The 25,135-nt window shown below is 34.7% G+C and overlaps 1 protein-coding gene across 1 annotated transcript; it reads right to left on the reverse strand.

The window, feature by feature from the left end:
* LOC109718413 (probable methionine--tRNA ligase) lies at positions 6,479 to 17,909 on the reverse strand. Its single transcript, XM_020244650.1, has 17 exons — positions 17,666 to 17,909; positions 16,762 to 16,906; positions 14,112 to 14,265; positions 13,860 to 14,015; positions 13,247 to 13,477; positions 12,995 to 13,138; positions 12,467 to 12,557; positions 12,046 to 12,152; positions 11,828 to 11,942; positions 11,431 to 11,549; positions 11,223 to 11,288; positions 10,995 to 11,123; positions 10,710 to 10,853; positions 10,506 to 10,626; positions 9,504 to 9,733; positions 7,772 to 7,873; positions 6,479 to 6,869 (listed from the first exon to the last, which is right to left on the reverse strand). The coding sequence occupies exons 1-17, from the start codon at positions 17,808 to 17,810 to the stop codon at positions 6,639 to 6,641; spliced, it is 2,430 nt and encodes an 809-aa protein (XP_020100239.1). The 5' UTR covers positions 17,811 to 17,909; the 3' UTR covers positions 6,479 to 6,638.

Consider the following 25,135-nt stretch of genomic DNA (forward strand, 5'->3'; position numbering starts at 1 on the left):
AATAAAATTTAAATTTGAGTTTAAATCGTGAATTAAATTTAATTTTAAATTTTTGATTTCAAATCTATCCATCTATTTTATACTAAAATTTAAATTTGATATCGTAGATATTTTCTAATAAAATATAACATATATATATATATATATATATATATATATATATATAAAGTCCGGCTACTATGCTATTAATAGCATGAAGCACTTGGTGCTACCAAGTTTTAATATATTTGATGTTATATTTGAATTTGTATTTTAAAAATTTAGATTTATTATAATATATTTTGAAATATTGAAAAAAAAATAATTGTTTCGTGTTCAAATTATCGGGTTCGGGTTCGGGTTCGAGTTTCGGATTTTTTGTCGGGTTCGGGTTTGGATATGTATTTTTAAAATCCGCGGGGTTCGGATTCGGGTTTGGAGTCGGGTTCGGGTTCGGGTTTTTGAAAATCCGCCTCGAATCCGACCCGTTGACATCACTAGGAGAGAGGTGTGGGGTTGGGGAGGAGAGAGAAAGAGAGTGAAAAGAGATCTCTCAAAATAGAAGAGGAGAGAGAAAAAGATAATCTCCATCCACTTCACATATTAATATATATTAAAATGGCTAAATTACAGAAAATTCACTTTTCTCCCTGTCATTAAAAAACTACACTTTGCCCCCTTATAAAATAAAAAATGTGCACTTCATCCCCTACCATTAGGGTTCCGTTATAACATTTTTTTATATGCCAAAAATACCCCTCTGCCCCTCTTTCCTGTTGCTTCGATGGCTTCCGGGACGGCGCCCTCACCGGCCTCACCCTCCTCCACGAGCTCAACATTTTCTTCGACCGCCCCCTCGACGCCATCTTCCTTAACTCCAACCACCTCCGCCGTCGCCACCCCATCCCCGCCAACCTCGGCGACTCCCCGGCCTCCATCATCGTCCTCGCCCACAACAAACTCGGCGGCTGTATCCCACCCTCCATCGGCCGCATGGCCGACACCCTCAACGAGATCGTCCCTCGCTGCCTGCGTCCCACCCGAGGCCGGCCTCCTCCGCCGCGGATGAGGAGGATGAGGGAGAAGACGAAAATGGCGAAGGGCAAAATGGTCATTTTGTCACACCGTATTCCTCTGTGAACATTTTTTATTTTACAAGGGGGCAAAGTGTAGGTTTTTAAATAACATGGGAGAAAGTGAAAAAGCGGATTTTGACAGAAAAATTTTCCGTAATTTAGCCTATTAAAATATTAATTTATTTTTTTTAATTTATAAAAATAAGTTTATATTAGAAATATTTTTAAAAGAAAATTTTCTCTAGATAAAAAATTTTTATTTCCAACGAGTAAATAGATCATAAATATTTCTCTCATCGAAGGAGGACAAAAGATCTAGATAATTACATACTAGATCATANAATAGATCATAAATATTTCTCTCATCGAAGGAGGACAAAAGATCTAGATAATTACATACTAGATCATAAAAAAAATAAATAAAAACGAAAAACAAACCGATTGTTACTAGCACATGTGACAAAAAATTTTAATAGTTGGTATCGGAAACTTTAAATTGCTAGTTGATTTATATTTTTAATTAATTTATTTTTAAAAAATTAAACGAAACTGAAATTCAGTTCAAATCTGTAAAATCGAAAAAAATGACCCACTTTTGTAAAATCGCAAAACTAGTAAATTTTTTATGCAAATTTGCCTTCTATCTTTCTTAAAATAATTAAAAAAATAAACAAAAATGTGTCCGGCCATACGGCCGGGACAGAGAGAGAACCAAGAAGGATAAAAAGAGGGGGTGTAGAGAGAGACAGATAAAGAGTTTTTTAAAAATATATTAATTTTTAGAAGGATAAATTTTAATTTAACGTAGTGCGCCACTTTCTCAACTTGATTTGAAAAATTATTCTTGAATATTCTACAATTTTATTCTTATTTCATCCAATAAAGAAATAAAGAAATATTTTTTTTTAAAAAAAATTACATAACAATAAAAATTAAGATTAAACATAAAATACCATATTTTTTGGTATCAAGTATCAACAACTAATCATGTGAAAAAATATAACCATTCATTAATTTTAATTTTCCAATAACTTTCACGTTTTCATTATTAATTTGTAATATTAAATTAATTATCATAACATTACAATCTACGCTAATTAATTATAATTTTATAATAATTATCTCACTTTTATTTATTATTAATTTCTAATATTGTCTATTAATTCTAATATTATCGATCGACTCTGCTATCATAGTTAATAAAGGGGCGTTTTATTTTTAATATAAAAAATTGTTTTTTTATTTGTTTTAATTTTACATAAAAATATTTTTTCGAAAAATTTTTTAACCGATTTAAAAAGAATTAAATTTTCACTTTTTCACTGTTTTACAGCATAAAATGAAAAAAAATTGAACTCTCTAAAATTTTTTTCATTCATTTTTTGTTTTTTGACCGAAACAACTTTTTTTTCTGTAAACCACATACTACAAATCGTTGAAAAAAAAAGTCACCAAAATTTTATGTTACAAAAAAAAAAAAAATTTCGCGATTTTACGTAGAACCAAACAGAGCGGAACCAAACGGAACATAGACGTAATATTTTAAACGACATATATAATAGCAAAAGTAAAAAAGAAAAAATATGCTAAATCACGCCATTTACCCATTTCAACATTCGATCACAAGAACACGAGAACACGAGAAACACATGGTATGGTATATATTTGTAACTACCTCTCTGTGATCTCTGATCTCTCTGATCTCTTTATGTATCAAAGAAAACCCATGGATCGACACGAACCCATGCACCTAATTGTCTTTGATATATATATTCCTGTACTAGCTAGACTGGCCTGAAGGAGGTGAGCTTGCGGAATCCCTGCCAGGCCTTCTCCCACACCACCGCCTCGTAGCACTCGCTGCCGGCGGCATCCGCCTCTGCCTGGAGGACGAGGCGGTAGTTGATGCCGGCGACGACCTGCGTCTCGCCGCGCAGCACCCGGACGAAGGCCGCCACCGCGTACTCCCCGATCTCCCGCACGTGCGCCTCCCCCACGTCCTCGATGCGCCGCCACCCCCCCGCCACCGCCCCGCCCCGCGCTTCCCCTTCCACAAGAAGAAGAAGCAGCAGCAGGAGCAGCAGCAGAGGGAGGGCGCGGAGACGAACAGATCTCATCGCTCTTTCTTTTTCTTTTTCTTTTTCTTTTTTCCTTCCTTGTGTTTTTTGGGGGAGAGAGAGGAGAGAGGAGAGGAGAGAGTTTTTTAATTTTTAGGGTTTGAATTTGGGGGTCCTGATCCCCTTTAAATAGATGGATAGGAATCAGGGAGGATTGAGACGGGCGAGTGCGGAGTGAGTTAGTGCGTGCACCCGGTGTACAAGATAATTTTTGAGGGAAAACTTTAAATACCACTACTGTGGTTTTATACTTTTTTTTTTTTTTTATTTTACTGTCTTACAATTTAAAGTATATTAATTTAGTATCCTGTGGTTTTATTTTTCTCTTTTCACTATCCTCTCCACTAATTTTTTTTATTAAATCAGTGATAAAGTTAAAACTAAAAAGTACTAAAGTAAATATTCGATAAACTTACATGAGGTATCTTAAGTTTTTTGTATATAATAATTTAACAAAATGTTAATAAAGCAGCCGACAAAAAGAGAAAAATAAAATTATAGGGTACTAAATTGATACACTTTAACTCACATGCTACTAAAGTGAGAAAGTGCGAAATCACAGGGGTGGTTGAAGTTTATCCTAATTTTTACTATAGAGATCTTAAACTCAGATAAATAAATTAGATGTGTTTTGTAATAATTAAAAGAATTGGATAGCGAAACACAAATAATTTAGAATCCTTTCAGGTCAGCAAATTTTATAATATAACTTAGCTAACTAAATGATGGCACATCGGTTATGTAACGTTGATCCGATAATATTAAAATTGATGATTTATCATTTGGCCAATTTATTTGTATTATGAGATTTGAGTTTTATTAGTGCGAAAAATTTAAGTCGAATTATAATATTTTAAAGATTGTGAATCAAAACATCACACTGTTCTTGTAATTGGGGAATATATAAAAATATAGTTTAACTTCTAAAATGTTAACTACTACAAACTATTAGATCTGGTGTATGATGGGTATGTAAACACAGGGTGTTGGCAATAACTGCTGCGCGTGGGTTTCGTTGCGGTTTTGGGGCGCTGTGGGAACAAAAACAATGACACGTGTAGAGAGATAAAATGTGAGAGAGAGAGAGAGAGAGAGAGAGAGTGCGAGGGGCGTGACATGCAGTGGACGCGGAATATTCGAGAAGCAGATTTCTGCGCGCTGTCGACGAGATAGTCTTTTCAGTCGGACTGCTCCGACTATAGTCAGATAATTCGCAAATTATTCATAAATTATTAAAAATTTAAATAAAAAAAATTAATTTATTTTTAAAAAATAAAATAATATGTAGATTTTTAGACTAAATTTATTATTTGCGCGTAATTCGCGTATGCTGAACTATATACCCAAAAAAATAGGTAAATTTTTTTAGATAAAATTCTTTTCTAAATTTTGCTGAATTATTCTCGAATTATTGAAAAATTTTATAAATTTTCGAAATATGTGGATTATGAAAAATATGAAGATAGAGACGATAATAAAATTTACTATTTCTTTTTTTAACTTAATCTATTTTATTTTATAGCTTTTTTTTTATATTTTTAAAAATTTATAACTATATACGCTAGTAGCATAAATTTAGAGAAAAAAGGTTAGTTTAATAGCTGAACTTTTGATCCCGAATTGTTATTTGGTGAATATATAATATCCGTATAAATCGCGTATTCGAACAATTGATGAATACGTTTTTTAAACCGTATTTTTCAACAAATTTAAAAATTAAGATACGAATTTTATTTGAATTATACCTTTACCAAACTTTTACCAAATCCAAGTTAATTAACTATAAAGAGACGAAGGGATTTTATTTTTTATTTATTTTTGGATAAAAATATAATAATTCAAAAATCGGCTCGGACAGAAAAAAAAAAAATTTGAGTCAAGAATTTATAATAAAATTTCACTACTTCGTTAAGACCTTTTATGGCTATACAATTTAGATTGAATAGTAATTATTTAAATATTTTTTAAAAAAAGTACAATTTGGACCTTTCCTACTGCTTAAAAGCCTACAATGATTCAACCAACTTCATTAACACATTCTATAACCACCTAATTTTAAATTGAATCATGTAATAATTTAAATAATTTTTATATGGAGATTTACCTTTTGAAATAATAATAAACCTTACACAAAAGGGGGCTCTTACTATAATTTAAATCCCGGTTACACAAAAAGCTTGCAACAGCTTTAATCTGCAGTTTAAACTACCCGAACAGATGAATAATTAATTCAGTACATAACTTCACTAAAACAAATTGGCATATCACATAGATTTTAGTTGTAAATATCTTACTAATATTGCCATTGCAAAACTATATCAAAACCAAGATATAAGAGATTTTAGTTCTAACCCAATAGATGAATAATTAATTCAGTACATAACTTTACTTAAAACAAATTGGCATGTCACATAGATTTTAGTTCTAAATACCGTACTAATATTGCCACTGCAAAAATATATCAAAACCAAGATATAAGAGATTTTAGTTCTAACCCAATAGATGAATAATTAATTCAGTAACTTCACTAAAACAAATTGGCATATCACATAGATTTTAGTTCTAAATACCTTACTAATATTGCCACTGCAAATATATATCAAAACCAAGATATAAGAGATTTTAGTTCTAATCCTTATATAATTCAGTACATAACTTCACTCAAACAAATTGGCATATCACATAGATTTTAGTTCTAAATACCTTAGTAATATTGCCACTGCAAAAATATATCAAAACCAAGATATAAGAGATGTCCTTTACTAATGGCGTCCAAAAATAGACACTTTCCTAAACAACTTACTTAGACCTCATTTGATATTGTTGTCATTATTATTACTATTTTTTAACACTATATCTATATAGTTTTATGTGTTAAAGGAGAATTTTTTTTTTTTTTACTATCATAATTGATTAGCTTATAATGCATCTAGCAAAATAGTAGATAACAAATTATCTAAAACAAATTTAAAAAGTACAAAAACTTCATTTCTAATTTTCATTTTCTGTTACCAAGTAAATACTTAATGAAGTAATTACAAGTAATTTATTGTTCACTGCTACATCTTTTATTATACAAAATTCTATTTAAAAAAAAATAGAAAACAAACATGATATCAAACAAGACCTTCATTTACTTTATTATTTTGTTAAACTACATAAATCTAACATCACCCAATAACTCAATGAAAATTTTGCATCCAAATTCACATACCATCCCAAATATTTTGACCTATATGAAACAGCTTAAAAATTGCAAATACATCCAATCTCAGTAGTCACAACTAGCAAAATAAATATATCACAAACACAATGAAAAAACCTTCTTAAATATCCAACTTGCCAAATTATATATTATATCCACTCAAAAAGTTACAATTAGCAATTTGATAATCTCAAATACTATTCAAAATGAGAGGACTTCCTGTGTAAAATTATTTGAGAGAATTACTATCAACAAATCTCACTACCTCACTTCCCCATCTGCTATGGATGAGACCTTGCAGACTCCGGCCGAGGTGGTGAAGGGCACATCCTTGTAAGAGGCAACCAAGTCAGCGTTTGTACGGAGATCAGCTTGAACCTTCTCCCATACTTTGCTCTTCGCATTTAACACGCTATCCGGTTCGCCCGAATATCCAGGAAAGGTTACGCGCTCCCCTACTACAGCCGACGCCGGCGGTTCGACCAACTCCACCTGAGTTGAAGATTTTTTAGACATTCTGTACTATTATACAGAGGCAAAGATGTATGGATTATTTTGAAAACGGACCCCCCAACGCTTTTTTCCGTTTTCTCCTTTTGACCAACAAATGCTTAACTTTGGGCACTTTAATTTACTTATAACCAAATAGTGAATTCTATTGAAGTTAATGGCACCACGCCCTTTCTAGCTGACCAAGTTGGGAACGGTAGAGCCATCAACTTTAAGCGAATTTCCATTTCAGACGACAGGAAAACTGAAAATTCATACCGAGAAAGGGAAAAATAATGATATGCCAGACATCCTGAAATTGTAATCAATTGTAGATCATCATGTCAAAAGTTTAAAACGAACTGCATAAACTTTATAATTGTTTCAATCAGCTTCCTAGCCCCCCCATTGGGTTAATTTTACCTAACAATCTTAAATAATATGAAGGCCAAATCACTCAAATACTCCTAACATTATACAGGCATTCAGCAGAAGTCATTGGGCTTTGATGCGATTAAAGATTGCTAAACAAAATTAATAGAATTTTAGGACAGTTGGTTGGTTGAGACAGTTACAAAGTTCAAGTAATTTATTTTAACTTCTTAAAGTTCAGACGATGATCTGCAAACAGAGCTATTGTTCAGACGGTCCAGCATATTCTCCCTTCTTACATCCTATAGCAGTAAGAACCCCATATGGAGTCCAATAACACAATGTGTGATATCAAAAGATTCAAAACTAACAGAGAGATCAATATGATCTAGATGACGTCTTGCGGTGACAAATTTCAATGCTACAGAATACCAGAAATACCAGGTAGTTGAATCACAGCAAAGCTCTAGTGTAAAGTTAAAATGGAAAAAAGGTTCATATGTCAGAAAAAGACAAAAAGCATAAAAGCTTACTTTGGTATGGTCATCATTTGATGCAGCTAAAACCATCGCATGTGATTTAATACCACGCATAGCCACTGGCTTCAGATTACAGAGAACACAAACTTTCCGATTCTGCAAATTGAGAAATGGCAATAATTATACAAGATGAGGGTAAAAAAAAACTAAAAATGGAGAAATAATATCTCCATCTAAAAACATTTTTGCAAGAGAAAAAAAAAATAAAAAATCTGCCTCTCTATTATTTGCGAAAGGAGGACACTTTTTTTAGCTTTTTACAACTTCAGACTAGAGATGTCAACGGGTTGGATTCGGGGCGGATTTTTAAAAACCCGAACCCGAACCCGAACCCGAACCCAGTGTTTGAAAAGGCGCGAGGCGCAAAAAGGCGCAAGACTCTCCTGGAGCCTAGGCGCGAGGCGTACTGCGAGGCGCGCGCCTCAAAAAGGCGAGGCGCACAGTAATTTAATTTGATATTCTACATTAAAAAAACTCCAAAATAACTATACAAAACTAAAATAACCATAAAAAAGTAAAGAAAACACTTGCATATAGGTTCTCAAGTAAAAAAAAAAATATTTCGACCTTTAACTTAAAAGTGATTGTGGTGCCAATGTTTTCATTTAGCCTCAAGAAGGAGAAGAGGGCGGTAAAAGGAGAGAGTGGTAGGAGGAGAGGGCGGTAGATGGATTTCATTAGGGTTTTTTTAGGTTTCTTTTAGATTCTTTTACTAATCTTATCGGACTAAAACATAAAATTTATATCCGAAATCCAATAACCCGAAAACTTTAATCAAAAATCCAAAAAATATTAAATATGCCGAGACGCGCGCCTCAGGGCCTAGGCGCGCGCCTCAGCAATAGGGCCTCGCCTCGCTATTGCTGAGGTGCGGAGGCCCGCGCCTCGCGCCTAGGCGCTGAGGCGCGCGCCTCAGGCGCGACTTTTCAAACACTACCTGCAAACAGACCCAAACCGAGACCCGAATCCAAACCCGGAACCCACGGATTTAAAAATCCATATCCAAACCCGAACCCGACCAAAAATCAAACCCGAATCCGAATCCGAACCCAAAAATTTGAACCGCGAAACAATTATTTTTTTTTCAATATTTCAAAATATATTATATTAAATCTAAATTTTTAAAATACAAATTCAATATATAACATTAAATATATATATATAATAATATATATATAAATTATATATATAATATAAATAATAGTATAATATATATATATATATTATATATATTAATATATATAATAACGAAAAAATTCGGGTTCGGGTCAGATTTGGGTCGAGTTCGGATTCGGATCGGGTACAGTCAAAATCCATATCCGAATCCATATCCGTCGGGTTTCTATTTTTGGTATCCATATCCGAATCCATATCCATATCCATATCCATCGGATATATCCATTTCATTCGGGTTCGGGTTCGGATAAAATTTCGGGTATCCATACTCATTGACATCCCTACTTCAGACCACTTCTCAACTTGGACCAAACTGCTTCTTCAATGATAATTCTGAATCATTGATGCACAGTTTTAAACTACACTAATATTATTGCATAACTTTGGAACCGTGAATCGTTGTCCTACAGTAGTGTAGTTCGGTCCTAAATGTTGAAAACTAGGGGTATTTTCAAAAATGGAAAAGTGATGCTTTTTGTGAAAATGAACAAAAGTGGACTGTTTTTTGCAAATAGGTGAAATAAAAGAGAAACAGGAGCAAACTACAAACCTGCATCTCTTCAAGGGGAATGTATTTGACAAGGCCACTGACCACCGTTCTAGTCGACTCTTCTCCAACATCAATTTCTTCGACATAAAGGGAATCAGCGTCTGGATGCTTCTGAGCTTTCTTGATGCGACCCACACGGATATCAAGCCTGGAGATCGTAACTTCTGCTTCAGCTGCCTTTGTTTTTGTACTACCAGCTGGCTTTGTCTTTTCTTTCTTCGAATTACCTTCTGTACAAAATAAAGCTCCAGTGCTATTTTGTTCTCTTATAAAAATAAAAAAATAAAAAAAATACGAACAATAGCATAAGGAGGACATTGAGAACACTATTCATCTGAATATAGTAACTCTTACAGCTGATTTTCTACCAAGAACTTAATGTATTGACTCAGCAAGTAAATTGTCTTGTCGGTAGCAACATATGCAAGATTAGCTTCAGCTTAACAATAAGTGCATATTCTGCTCAAATAAACCTCCAAAGCGAGAAGACAATTATAATACACCAAGAAATTGCCAACTAACAGAATTTTGGTCTGATTCACTGAACAGCAAGTGCTTCGTCCAAATAATAGAGTTTTCCTTTTGATTTACATGGAACCAACCAAACTCCTCCTGGATCTGTTTCTACAATACCTAGACAATCTTATTAACAACCACAGAGTAATCCACCTTGAGAGTTAAGAAAACCTCGTTTTTGCACAGCAGTCTGGACTATTTTACTTTGCCAACCAACTATACACAACATTTCTCACCATGTCTGATCAGTAAATACCGAGAGTCCCAGGAGTACAATTTTGTTAAATGTATCATTCTCTGCTACCAACGAAACCATCCATCTAGGAAAGGACCACGAAGACTAACTATTCTACAAAAGTATCACGAAAATGTAAGATATTGACCATCAACTTAACCAAGCTCCACCACTCAACTAGTTATTTGCAGGGTGGAAGCATAAAAGAACAAAAAGAGCCAATACTTAACAAGAAAGGAAAATATCTAAACCTGATATTTTTGTTGTCTTGAGTTGCTCAGCAACCTTTTTCGCATCTGCTTCTGCTTTCAATACCCTCTCAGCTTGACTGCCTGCAAATTTCTGTCTGAAAAATTCTACTTCTTCGTCTTTCTGCATAGATCATTTAAAGAGCTATATAATACGATACAAAAGAGTACAGAGTGGAGAAACACTGAACAATTAGTTATGCCTACCAGTTCCTTAAAAAGTGGCTCAGGTTTCCCTATTCTGTGGCCGGTAGGTAGAAAATCCCAAGGTCTTTTTGCTTTATCGATATCTCCTTTCTCATCAGAAAATGAGAGATGCTCTTCTGGAGACAAATTAAGCTGCCTCATTACCTTGTATGGCAATAAAAGAAAAAAAATAAAGATCAGAAGACAAACTAGAGGGGAAAAATTTCAAAAAAAATGAATAGTCTAGTTTCATAATCTTTAAGGACTAGAGGGAGGGAGGAAAATAAAATTGTACAAATAACTTACTTCATTAGAGAAGGAAGGCATGAAAGGCTCTAATAAACAGGCAAGAAGGTAAACAAGTCCTAATGAAGTCTTCATCACAATGGCACATGAAGAGGGATCTTCTTTGTAAAGCTTCCAAAATTGGCTCTCCTATACGTAATAGTCAGAAAAGGAATGAGATAAACAGAATATACCAAAACAACTGATAATCACCAAAAATAAAGGATAAAAGATTCTAAAAAAACTTACTTGCAAATATCCATTACCCTCGCTAGAAATGCTCATAGCAATTTTCAGGCCTTGTTTTAGTTTGACCTGTTATACAACAGGAACAGTATATTTATAATGGCAGAAATTGGTTGACAATACACTTCTTCCATCTCTCTACCACCAACGCATTGAAAGATTTCCATGCTAGAATGTAGACAAAAATAGAAGAGAAATTAACTCAGACTACCTTCTCCATGGCATCAAGATACTGATCGACCAATTTGCCAACATTTTCTGCAAGAGTCTTAGTTAATTGATGAGACTCCGCATTAGGAGCATCAGGAATAGTTGAATCATACCCAGCTCCTGCAGGAAAAAAAGGCAAAATATGTATAATTCTAAAACAGCTTGACATTATAGACATATGATTGCCATGCTCAAAGAACTAACTCTAATAGAAAATAGTGTAGAAAACTGCAGATTAGAGCACTAAACTAACTAAATCAATACAAGCTTGCAGAATAAGCAATGGGATTAGCATGTCTTAATGCATAATTTCTTAATAACAATACAAAAAAGCTCTAATTCATGAGCTAATAGTCAAATCCAATAGTTATATACCATTGTATACACCATACACTAACCTGCGGGTTTGGCAATGAAACTCAATACACGATTGATAAAATTTCCCAAGTTACTAAGCAATTCACTATTGAGTTTTGCTTGCAGGTCTGCCCATGTAAACAGTGTATCTGACACCTAATTCACAAAAAGCAGTAAAAAATAGAGCTTATAAACCACAAAGAGCTGCAATACTTGTGCATACTTGAAATTCAAAAAAGAAGAAAACGATCAAACTAACCTCTGGCCTATTAGTGAGCAAGTAGTAACGCCATACTTCGGTAGGAATCTTTGTATCCTTTGCATCATTACCAAAAACTCCAATACCCTTACTCTTGGAGAACTTTCCTGTATATCACAGAAAATAGAAAAGCAGATAATGAATGTTGACAAGTGAACATATCCAACTAGGCAAGGGCCAAAATTCTCTTTTTTTCTTTTAAATATATTTCAGCAAAAGAAGTTCAGAGTTCCTTTTAAAGCTCTTTGGTTCTAACATTTGTACATCCTCTTAAAGCTCTTTGGTTCTAACATTTGTACATTTGAATGATTGAATTTGCTCAAATTAATGGCTCCCCCTATTTGTAAACCTGATTGCACTAAATCCACCATTCTCAAGACAACTAAACAGATCAAAGAATGTAATTGGCAGGTAATAGTACCTGCTTCATAATTTAAATATTCCGTTACACTTATTGTCTTCATCATTGTCCACTTTTCACCAGTTCCAAGGAGTGTGGAAGGAAACATAACCTGGGATAGATGTTGTGAGCATCAGAAGGAAACCGAGAAAAAATAATTACTCATCCCTAGTTATGACTCATGAATACACAAACAGCAAAAACAGTACTAAGTGAAACAATATCGTACTTTTCAACAAGAACAAATTAGTTTGGGGCTTCCACGATTTCATAACAAAAACAAAAAACCCAAAATAAAGGGTACCATTACATATAGGAACAGACTGATTATGTTAAAGGGCAGAAAAAGAAAAAGTATTCAAATTGGGTGACTTTAAAATTATACTAAAGAGTCAAGGTGCAGGTTATCTGGTCAATCATGTTGTAGTCAAGTGCCAGTAAAGAACAATTTTAGTTTGTTCCTGACGTGAGAATAGTATTCTTACAGTGCTTAAAAGGCAATGCAAGAAACATACACCATTAACCAAAATGTGAGAATGCTATTCTTACAGTGTGAAATGGCACATTATCTTTGCCCATGAACTGATATAATTCTACCATATCAGGATTCTTCCACCACTTCTCCCAGTCAGGAGTGTAGCACGCTGTTATTGAGATATACCCAATTGGGGCATCAAACCACACATAAAACACCTGACAATTAGTACAACAAACAAAAAGGAAATAATTATCACGTGGACAAAATATAAGGCAGCAAATCACATCTCTATCTATAAATTAACTCTTGCCAAGCTACCAAACCTTATCTTTATATTTCTCATGAGGAACAGGGACACCCCATTTAAGATCCCTTGTAATACAGCGGGGTTTCAATCCTTCCTTCAACCAAGCATTCGTTGCTTGGATAGCGTTTTGGCTCCAACCCCCAGCCACAGACATTTCACTGATATACTTCTCTAATTTTTCCCTCAGTAAAGGAAGCTCTAGAAATAAGTGGTCGGTGTCACGAATGCGTGGAGTGTTTCGACAAACCTACACACACACACACAGTTGCAAAGATAAGCGGTAGAAATATAGATGGAAGCAATTTCACACCAAGCACTCATTTGGCCAGACTTCTATGACCACTTCTCTACTCAAAGTAGCTAAAGTTAAGCGTTTCACCAAAAAAAAAAATGTTCGGAACTTTTGTTGTGGACAAAACTAGTTCAATCTTTTGGAACTCAAAGCAGGTCCAATTTGAAGCTTCTGCTTTCATTGGAAAGGGAAGCTGTTCGAAAGGATACCAACAAAAAAGCCATTAGTGCTTCTCTAACAGCTTTTCTGAACAGCACCTCCGAAAAAGCTCCAGAGAGAACAACCAGCACATTAATCATTTAAACGTACTAGGTATGTACAGGAACTGAAAACTTACTTTGCATTTGGGATCAATCAGTTCAGTAGGATTCAACAATTTCCCACATTTTTCACACTGATCACCTCTTGCAGACTCGTAATTACAGCCAGGGGTAGGACAAGTTCCCTCCACAAGCCTGTCAGCTAAGAAGCGTTGGCATGTGTCACAGTAAAGCTGCAAGAAATGCGGACACAGATTAAACAGAATAAAAAAATAGCATTCATTGAGAAGGAATTTGTAGGGTCCTCAATGAATTGTCTACCAACCAACCTGCTGCATGGTGTTCTCAGAAAGCCAATTATTCCCCATCAGTTTGTGGAAAATAGCTTGGCAAACTTCAGTCTGCGCCGGAGAAGATGTTCGTCCAAACTCATCAAAGCTTATGTCAAACCACTTGTATACCTCCTTGTGAATGGCATGGTATCTACAGGGGGAGAAAATATACTGTCAAGTAGCAGATTACAAGTTCAGCTAGAAAGCCCTAAAGAGAACTCTTCTCATTTATAACTTTCTTTTGAATATCTTCTAATTGTTCTCTTCAACTACATAAGCATAACGTATGGGAATGAAAATTTTAATCAACCTAGTAATAACACGAGTTTCAAGCAGCATACTGGACAAAAGGGAAAGGTTGTAATGTTGCAAAATGCAAAATAATCTTTATATAGAACACTATCCTAATAATGATATTAGGGGATCTTACAAAGATATCCAACATAATATCTGTCAAGCTAGCATTCTGCAAAAACAGCAAAATTCACCTCATTTTCACAACTTTCTATATAATGTAAAACAAGAGTGAGAATAAATAAGAGAAGAGAGAGAGCAGGGTTTGGTCGTGGGTAGAGAGCAGAGAGAGGACATTGCTCCCAATGGGAAGGAGGTGATAAGGAGATAATTTTTTGATAACAGTGTGTGTGCATGCATGCTTGAGAGAGAGAGAGAGAGAGAGAGAGAGAGAGAGAGAGATAAAGTTGGCCATAAACCTAAGGAATTGCTATTTTGAAGTTTCAGTGGCAACTGAGTTTTCTGAAGAAACAAAACGCGAGTATCATTTTCCTCCCTTCTTCATTCATCTATTTCTTTGCTTCCACTTCTAGGTTGCCCACTTGCACTTGCCATACTCCAACATTTAGTTGCAACTCCAGAACAAAAATTATAATATATTGCCTTTGGTTGGAGCTATCCAAACTAGGTTTTTCTGCCAAGAAAAACTGAAAAAATTTGGGTTCAATTAAAAAGGGTTTAAATAAGGCTTAACCCAAATTAACTGAAACTAACTTATCAGTCTTATCAATGGACCTTCAATAATTTTTGGGAAAACTTCAAACACCACCCCTATGGTTTCACACTTTCTCACTTTAGTACCCTGCGGTTTAAAGTGTAGCAATTTAGTTCCATGTGGTTTCATTTTTATCTTTTTATTATGGATTTCACTAATTTTTTTCATTAAATTAGTGACAAAGATAAAACTAAAGGGTACTAAAGTGAATATTCAATAAACCTAGGTGGGGTATCTGAAGTTTTTTGTATATAATTTAACGAAATATTAATGGAAAAGCTGACAAAAAAATAAAAATGAAACCACAGGACACTAACTTGATACACTTTAAACCACAGGGTAGTAAAGTGAGAAAGTGCGAAACCACAGGGGTGGTATTTGAAGTTTACCCATAATTTTTTCTATCATATTCAATCATGAAAATAACAAAAGCACCATTTTACTATACAAGACACAAAGTTCTATTGAATTATACTACTATCATATATTCTTGTCATGATTAGCAGCAGAGAAGTTGAGGACAGGAGGGTTGAGAAGGGGCGGAGAAGAGGATTAAGAAGTTGAGAAGACGAGCAAGAGATGGGTGGTGGAGATGAGAATTGCAAAAAAGAATCTCGGATGAGCTGGACACTTCCCAGACATGGTGATTGGATTAAAGGCCTTAAAAGTTTAAAAATAACCAAATATTTGAAAGTGCAGTAGCCGTTACAGTGTTTTGGAAGAACAAGGATGATTGCGTCATTTCACAACCTAGTAATTGTTAGCATTTTCTCCTAGATAAACTAAAGTAAACACAAATGGCATACACGTAGATTGAAGTTTAGAGGGGTAGAATTGAGAACTAAAATGGTTGAGGGGAAAATGCGCAATTTCACTACTCTTAGCAGGGAGATGCAGACAATTTTCATTTACTTTTAAAACTGTAGAAGGGAACTTTCTCTTAAAACTTTAGCCAGTCCACTCTAAAAACCTACATTAATGCTTTACCAACTTCCCTACTCTAATCTTTTAAACATAATTCAATTACACCCCAGATCTTACAAGTGCTATCTTTCAACCAAACACACTGTTATTGAGGCAAAAGAAAAAGTACAGAGGGAAGACCAAAGTATGAAACTTAACATAGATACCATGAGTATGAATCCCAATAAAATGACACTTTCTTATCTGCAAATTTCAGTTTTAATGCTTAATTTAATGCCATGGCAAGCATACGCTGATCAAAATATCGATCATGGTTGCCATCCAACACTGTAAAGATTGGCAAAAGAAGTGAAAAACATCAATTTCGGCCTCTTTTGGCATTGTTTCTGGTCATTTTTCCTCGTTAAATGCAAGCTCAACATGATTGGATCCAACAGAATATGACTTTCTCCATTCTTGCTACTGGTATACTTGTGAAGCACCCCACCAGATGCAGAACGGCGTCATCTTCACAAAAACAAGGTGAAAAAGATGTTGGTTCTAGATTTTTGTTTCTCATTACCAACAAACTCTATAGATGTATAGATAACAAGTTATCTGACATCCACCAGCGCACTCCAATCGATAGAATTTATATTTATACAAAAAAGCAGACATATTATTAAAAAAATGAAAAGCATAAGAGAATTATAACAGAGGAATCAAGATACTAACTTATCACATATCTCCTTGGGAGAGCAATTCTCCTCCATGGCCTTTGTCTCGGTTGCCGTCCCGTACTCATCCGTTCCGCATATATATATTGCATTATACCCTCGGAGCCGGCAGTACCGCGCAAACACATCCGCGCTCAGAACACCTGCACCAAAGCAAACCGCTCTTATTTGAATCAACTAAGGTTTCGTTTGAGATTGCGGGGAGATTGTGTTACGTGTGGTGAGAAAGTACGATGAGAAATACTCTGTTTGTTTCCGTACATAATATTGCGCTCCGCATATCGCGATGAGTCGGCTACGATATATTTTCTACGATCCCACTAGAGAATGCAAAAGTATATCCATATACTTTAACCTCAACTCCATTTTATCTAATAGCGTAAGACGGGACTCAATACCAAACTAAGCCTAATACACACAAAAAAATAAAATAGAATAAAATAAATGTATGGAACTTATCTAAACTATGACCCTTCTTGATTCGACAGGCTAACATCATTTCAATAATTTATCGTATATTTTATATTTGAAATGGCGAGCTTTCATCAACCAACCATGCCACTACCACGATTCTAACCCATTGTACGGTAATATGCCTACTAGCTGGGAATCTACAATAATTCGGCGATTTCACCGACACATCTTTCAATTTTTCAACTACGTCTCGAATAAAAAATACGTAGGATTTCCGAAATATTACAATTGATGCATCATTTACTTCAACAAAATTAATAAGAGTATCTTAGATGATAACATTTTCATGTAAAATCAAATTTTTTACAGATTAAACAGTCGGATCAAAATTGACCATAATTTGGATAAGTCCCGTTACCCTACATCTCCGCCCAAAAAATACAAACACAATCGGAAAACAAAAAAGAGGAAAATGGGGGATTGATTACATCCGATGATGTTGCCGAGGTGGGGGACGTTGTTGACGTAGGGGAGGGCGCTCGTGATGAGGACGTTGCGGCGCCCCGCCACGGGGAGCGTCGGCGGCGTCGCCTTCGTCGTCGTCGTCGCCGTCGCCGTCGCGGAGTCCCCCATCTCTCTCCCTCTCTCTCTCTCTCTCTCTCGATCGATCGAGCGCTCTCGTGTAGAAATGGAGCGTGCGGCTGAGGTCCGGAAGAGAGCGGGGATTTCACCAGCGTTTTCTTTCTTAAACCCTAACAACAGTACTTAGATTTGGGTAAAATTGCATTTCCAGTCCCTCAACTTTTGTTAAACCTTTGTTAAAACCACACAAAATAGTTTTCTCATAAAGAAAAAGAAAAAAAAAAAAGTATTTTTCAATTCTGTTGGGATTACAGAAATAATATGCTACGTGCAATGAGAAAGCATAGTAAAAAAAATAAAAAATTCTCCCACGTAATTTGCAATGATTTTATCCGAGAGATCTTAAAAGATCAATTTTTTTCTCATAAAATTATTTGTAAAATGAGATTTCTCTTGTATTTTTCTACGTAATTTCTCATCATATTATTATCATACAACTTCATGAAAATAAAATCCCTCTCAAGCATTTATCTGATGAGTTCATTTTCATGAAGTTCAACATTTCGTCCCAAAACTTTTCAAATTGTTTCACACAACTCCTTATGAGAAAATTTTTAATTTAATATTTGTATACTATGAGTTAATTGATTCTGTATCCATCTCATATCTACTATCTTGATGCTCAAGTTTTAAACATATCAAAGATTGTGACTCAATGAATATGATGATGAAAGATCACAATATGATATCTGATCATATCTAATATAGGTGGCTAAAAAATTAATCGTTGAATTTTAAGGTTCCAATTTCAAACCCTAATTTTTGCACATTTTTGGCTGAGTTCATTTCTAAAAAAATTGAAATGTATAAATGTACGTGATTTAGACAATAACTTAATGACAAAAATCTCCGAACTATCCACTCAAACTTACATCAATTAGCTTCCTATACTTTAACACTTTTTTAAGAAAGTGCAAAAATTTGGATAATGAGTGAGTTAGAGTACAAAAGTTCACTATAAAAAGTTGATATGTCTGTCACATAGTTCAACATCTATCTATTTTGCAAATTAAATACAAATAGTAAATTACATAAGCGGGATCGTCTATTTTGTTAGTACAATCAAAGTTGATAGTTTATTGAGCAAAGTTATGAAATTTTTATGATTATATTGCTAATTGTAGCTAATTTTATCAGCCAATTTGCTTTCCAAAGTTTTATAATCAAATTCAACAATTATCCTATTTTGGAATTGTTTGAAATAATGACAAAATGTGTAAAGTAATTACCGTGATTTTTAATGCAGAGGGTAATTGAGATATGAAATGTGCATGAAGGTTTTTTTTGTAATTTGGCAAAAAAAAAAAACACTAATGTCCATACTACTATAATTCAATCACTTTGGAAAAAATAAAATAAAATAGAATGAATATTATAAGCTAAGAGCTGCAAATCTACATCAGCTTCCATAGTCATATAGAACTCCTCTATCAGCACACTTTTAGCCTTTGCTTTCTCCGATCAAATTAAATAATTTTCTTTTAAAAAGAAAGGGTTATCATACTTTTAATTCATTAGTGAAAGGCTTAAATGGGTTAGCATTCTATTGTCTGCGACCACGAATGACGCATCTCGCACGGTTTATCTTATTTTAATTTTCCGTGGGGTATTATTCATGATTCAGATTAATATTTGATATATATATGGGTATCAAGTATTGTGGATTTATGGCTTCCAATAAATGCAAGCATTCATTGTTAATTACCCCTATAAAATATTAGGGTACCTTCGATTAAGAGACCTCTGAAATACTTAAGGAGAAATAAACTGGAATTGAACAAAAAAGATTTTATAATATAGTTTATCATTCAATTATATGGCTTTAACCAAGGGCAAACCCTCAGTGTACATAAACAAAGCATAAAAAAAAAAAGTGCTTAATTTTATGATATGATGGTCAACTGAACTTAATTTTGACTGCACCTTGGTTATATATTCCAAGATGCTCAAAGTATATGATCAAATTGATTTTGTTGGGCCCTATATGTTTTGGAGCTCAACATTGTTCACCCTAAGATGAAGGATTGATTAAATTCCATGTATATGCATTGGGACTTAATCGGGTTTGATTCAAATTAAACTCTAATTAGATGCATTAGAGTTTGATTTGGTTAATTGAACTTTAATTGTATGTGATAAAGTCCAATAGAATTTGATTTGATATTCAATTTAAGCTTTCATCCTAAATGTATGTGTTAGGATTAGCCCAAATATTTTGAATTAGACTCTAATTTTATATCTTAGAGTCTAGTGTAATTAGGCTCTAAGCTTATGTGTTAGAGCTTAATCATATTTACTTTGGGTTCACCATAAGGTGAAATGTTAACTAAATCCTAATTATATATATTAGGATTAGTCAAATTTAATTTAAATTAAACTCTAAGTATATGTATTAGAGTCTAACTTAGCTTCATTTATTTGAACTCCAAGTAGATGTATTAGAGTCCAATAAATTTAATTTGATTAGGTGAAACCTAATCTATTATTTTTTACCTTAGTCACATATACTAAGATAAATAGATGGTTTGATCAATTATAAACAAATATTTTAGAATCCGATTTATTATGAATGTGGTAGCAAATATGACTCTAGTTTAATGTGCTAGAGAATTGGGTTAAGAAGATTTGTCCTTAACAAATTGGTAAGGCTTGGTTTCATATCCATGTAGTTTAGAGTGTGAGTTTGAACTATGGTTCTTTAAGTCTCATGAAGATCTAAATTGGCCTTGATCTAGTTTGGGCACACTCTTTTTTTTTGGGTTAGGTTTGTATTCAAACCTGAGCCTGGGCTCAGAGTGGGTTCATATAATTCAAGTTAAGGTTTAATTTTGCTGTGGGCTCAGGCATGGACTAAATTTAGGATTCGGGCATGGGCTAAATTCAGGCCCATGTAGTATGGATTCAGGTTGAGTCGTGAATGTGGGCTCGGGCTCAATTTAGGCCCGTATGGGTTAAGTCCATGTTTTCTTTAGGCAAGCCATAGAATTGGGCCCAGATTTATGTTTGGGCTGAACCTGAGTTATGCTGAGCTTGAGTTATGTGATTTGAGGTGAGTACGGGCTTGGTCCATACGAGACTTTGAAATGGTTAGTTTGAAATTATTTGGGATTTGTTTGAGATCAAAATGTTAACCTAATTCATAATCAAATTCAATGCTTAAAATTTCACATGCACTTTTTTAATTTTCAAATTCTCAGTCATTAATAATGAAAATTCAACTTAATTTAATTTGGAGCATAGAATGTCCAATGCGATTAAATCTCGATTTGTTCTAATTTGGCCAAATCGAGAGGTTCGATTTTGGATGGAATTAAGGGGTTCGATTATTTTTCGAACATCCCGTTGTTCTTCTAATAAAAAGATGATCAAAAGAATAACAATCAACAATCCGATTGATTTCTTTTGCCTCTTAATTATGAGAGAATTAAGAGAGTATTTTTCTCTCTTTATCTCCTTTGAAGGTACAAGACAATAAAGATGGATAATGCTTCTTTGCCTCTCTAAGTAGAAAAACTCTCTCTCTCTTTTGATGATATTTTTTTTACGAAGAGAAGAGCACCCGCTCTCTCTCTTTTGATAACACACATTTTTTTTAAAAAGAAAAGAGCACCGCTCTCTCCCTCTTTTAATGACATATTTTTACAAAGAGAAGAGCACCGCTCTCTCTCTATACGCAGGTTAAGTTCGCCGTCGAAAAAAAAATACATCTTGGGCATTTCATCGAACAGTTGGTAGGCGTGGTGCGTTGCGCAACTCCAATTGCGTTGGAATCGCAACAGAGAGTTGGAAGTTGCGGCTATGATAGAGTCGGTGCAGTGGCAAGGTCGAAGGTGAAGAAATCGACGAGGTCGTCGGGCGTCAACTCGGGATGGACGCCGACGTTCCGCAGCATCCGCAGCAGGTACTCTAACAGCACCACTTCACGCACGATGATCACCGCCGACGACATCCCCTCTCCTCCGTCCGAGCGCTTGATAAGGACGCGGAAGAGTGGGTGGTCAATGAGGTCGGAGCTGACCAGGTACCGGCGTCGGGACTTGTCGACATAGATTGGGTGCAGCCCGCGCGGCACGACGTCCAAATGCTCGTCGACGGCGCTGTCGGCTTCGAATTTTGGCTCCTCCAACCGCTGCTGCCACATGTTGTCATCTTCGTTGTGGGGAATCAAGAATCCGTAGGCGATGAGCGAGATGCAACGGCTGCTGCCGGAGGGGGAGTAGACTTATAGAAGCCTCTTTTTAAAGAAGCGCTGCTCGTTGCAGACACAGATCGAACACCTGGTGAGCGGTGACGAGGTTGGCCATGACGGAGACGAGGCCGGTGTCGAGGGCGCCCCGTAGAAGGCCAACCGCAGCAACGCGAAGAGCCTGGCGGACATGGCGAACAGCGCTTTTATTTTATACACCATATTCCTATTCAAAGTTGGATTCAAATTTTCTCTCATTCTTTCTCTTTTTTTTTTCTTTTTTTTTGTGCTTTAACATCTATCTTGTGGTGAGAGGCCATGTTAGACTGAGTCATATTCGAAATGGCGTAAATTTGGGTTGGGACATGTCATATTCGAAGTGGCGTGAGGTTAATTAGATCAAGTGATAATCGAGATGGTGAACGCTGTGTTTGTACGCTTTAAGTGAATTGGTTACATATTTTTAATAGCTCGAACTTTTGATATTAATTGTTAACACTAAGAATTCGATAAATAGTATTGGAGCCTGGAGTCACGAGTTCGATTCTCGCATACTGCAAATTTGTGTGGGTACAAGAAGAGAGATTGTTGGCTTAAATGAACCAACATTCTGCCTTTGTTGTGGGAGATCATGTTGGGTGAGTCGTGTTTGAAATGGCGTAAAGTTGATTGGGCCAGAGTGATAATCGAGACCTATGAACGCTGTGTCCATATGCTTTAAGTGAATTAGTTCCACATTTCTAACAGTTCGACCTTTTGGGATTAACGGTTAGTACCAGCGATCCAACAAATGCATCGAGGGATGAACCACACTTATTTTTTATTTTTTTAAAAAAAAACTAGATGTGCCAATTGAACAATGACAAACTAAAATAACAAATATACATGTGATAAGAACTGCACATTCTATACATGTTGCAAATAAAAAGATCACATCTTACTCATTCGGATACTAATTGAGATGATCTTTCATTTCGCATACTCAATTTGATAAGAAATAAGAGACTTCTTTAGTCCAAGAAGCAAAGCAATTCACTACCTAAATTGTTAGCAAGAGATTTTCGAACATTTTAATGTCATTTAGGGCTTCAAATCTGGGGTCAATTTTAGAGTTTTCTTGCATAGAAACGTTAAATGTAATTTCTTTTTAAAAAAATCTAAGTAATTTGATTTTGAGCCTATAGTTGAAATTGATGTGTTTGAGATGCTTAATTTAGATATCATGTAATTAGAATAAATTTATATGAAAAGTAAAGTTCGAATTTAAGTGCCGTGGCACGGAGTTGTGCCGGAAACTTGCCGGCATGGTAAGCACGGTGTGTGCTGAGTCGTGCCGATGCATGCCGGTCAAAAAAATTCTTATGTGTCGACACATAATAGTATGAAATATTTTTTTTCTTTAGCAACAAAATATTATAACTATTTATTATGCCTTTTTATCACATCTTTTGAACTTTATTGAGAAAATTACTTACTAATTTAAAAAATATAGAGTTTTGAGCTGCGCCATTGGTACAGAGTCTGTATCGTGCCTGTATCTTATTGGCACCGTACGACACGGTGGATACGGCCAGTGCCGACGAGCACTTAAAACCTCGGTTCCAAGTTTATTAAAATGAAAAATTATTCTTTATGTCAAAGAGTCTTTATTGGTGCGCTAACTATTCCATGAACATCTCATTTCTCCTATTTTTGCTGCAGTAGTAAAGTCATAAACTCATAATAGAGAAATGAAAATTTAACGCTGGCAACATGCTTAACACATGTAAGTCGTACGGCACGCGGTGTTTCCCGTGGCAGACGGGTGAGTAATGCGTAAGAACCTGCCCTTGGGAGGGGACAACAACTAGAAACGGTTGCCAAGGAACTCAGCAAAATAGTCCTGTAACTTTCACCCCAACATTTATAAAACTTTTTCAGTTATACATTCAAAAAAGTGTGTATATCTAATACCTTTCATCCCAACATTTTTAAAACTTTTTTAAATTTTTTATATTCAAAAAAACTTCAATTTGTATCCATGTATTTAGTGTATTTTCAGTTTGGCACTTAATAGTTAGAAGCATTTCAATTTGTCATTCTGTGACTTTATTTTTATCTCACTGTTAAAATATGCCATTAAGTAGGATACTTAAGTAATAAATTTATAAACTACAGAATAATAAATTAATATATTTTCAAGCCACAGGGTGACACATTGTAGCATTTTCTACAATGTATCACCTTGTAGTTTGTAAAATATAACAATCTAGTACTCTACCTAATGACAGGCCTTAACAGTTAGATAAAAGTAACCGATCGTCCCTAGAGCAAGTGGTAAAGGGCTTGATGGTTGGCATCCGAGACCCAAGTTCGAATCCTAGTTGATTCACATTTTCTGCTAAGTTTATTTCTAAATGAAATAAACGAAACGGGTAGCATGCTACCTATCTCTCTCAAAAAAAAAAACAAACAAACAAGCAGTTAGATAAAAGTAAAACCACTGTATAACAAAGTCAAACACTTCAAATCACAAAATACCAAATTAAAAATGTGCTAAATCATAAGAAGGCAAATTAAAATTTTCCTCCCAGAAAAAAAAAACAAGACAATTAGAGCAATATGGGTACTTGGATGAAAGGGTGCAAAATTTACTTCTTTTTAGGATGTACAATTAGCATTACTATCGAAAAATACATAAAATCCAATCTATATATAAAAAGATAAATGTTACTGTACACTCCAACGGATAGTGTCAAGTGATTAATGATTGACTCTCATCTATTAGATAGATAGAGCATAAAACTAGATTTTCACCCGTGCGATGCACGGCTAATATAATAATATAGAATAATAAAAATTATTATGTGATGATAACAAAAAGATTTTCTAATTAATTTTATATTTTTTAACAAATAAAAAAATATATTATCAATCTTAATTATAGTACATATTAAAGTACACAAGCTAGAGAAAAAAAAATTTGGACCAAAGTAAATATTTAACTAAAATGCAAAATTCAATCATACTCTATTATCTATGAATTGGTGTGCAAAATAATTTACATTTACATATTGATGTGCAAAATAAAATGATAACTAAAATTGATATGAAAAATTACAAATGACATTAATATTTAAGCATATAATGA

Source organism: Ananas comosus, linkage group 12 (genome assembly GCF_001540865.1).
Source record: "Ananas comosus cultivar F153 linkage group 12, ASM154086v1, whole genome shotgun sequence".
Lineage (NCBI taxonomy): Eukaryota > Viridiplantae > Streptophyta > Magnoliopsida > Poales > Bromeliaceae > Ananas > Ananas comosus.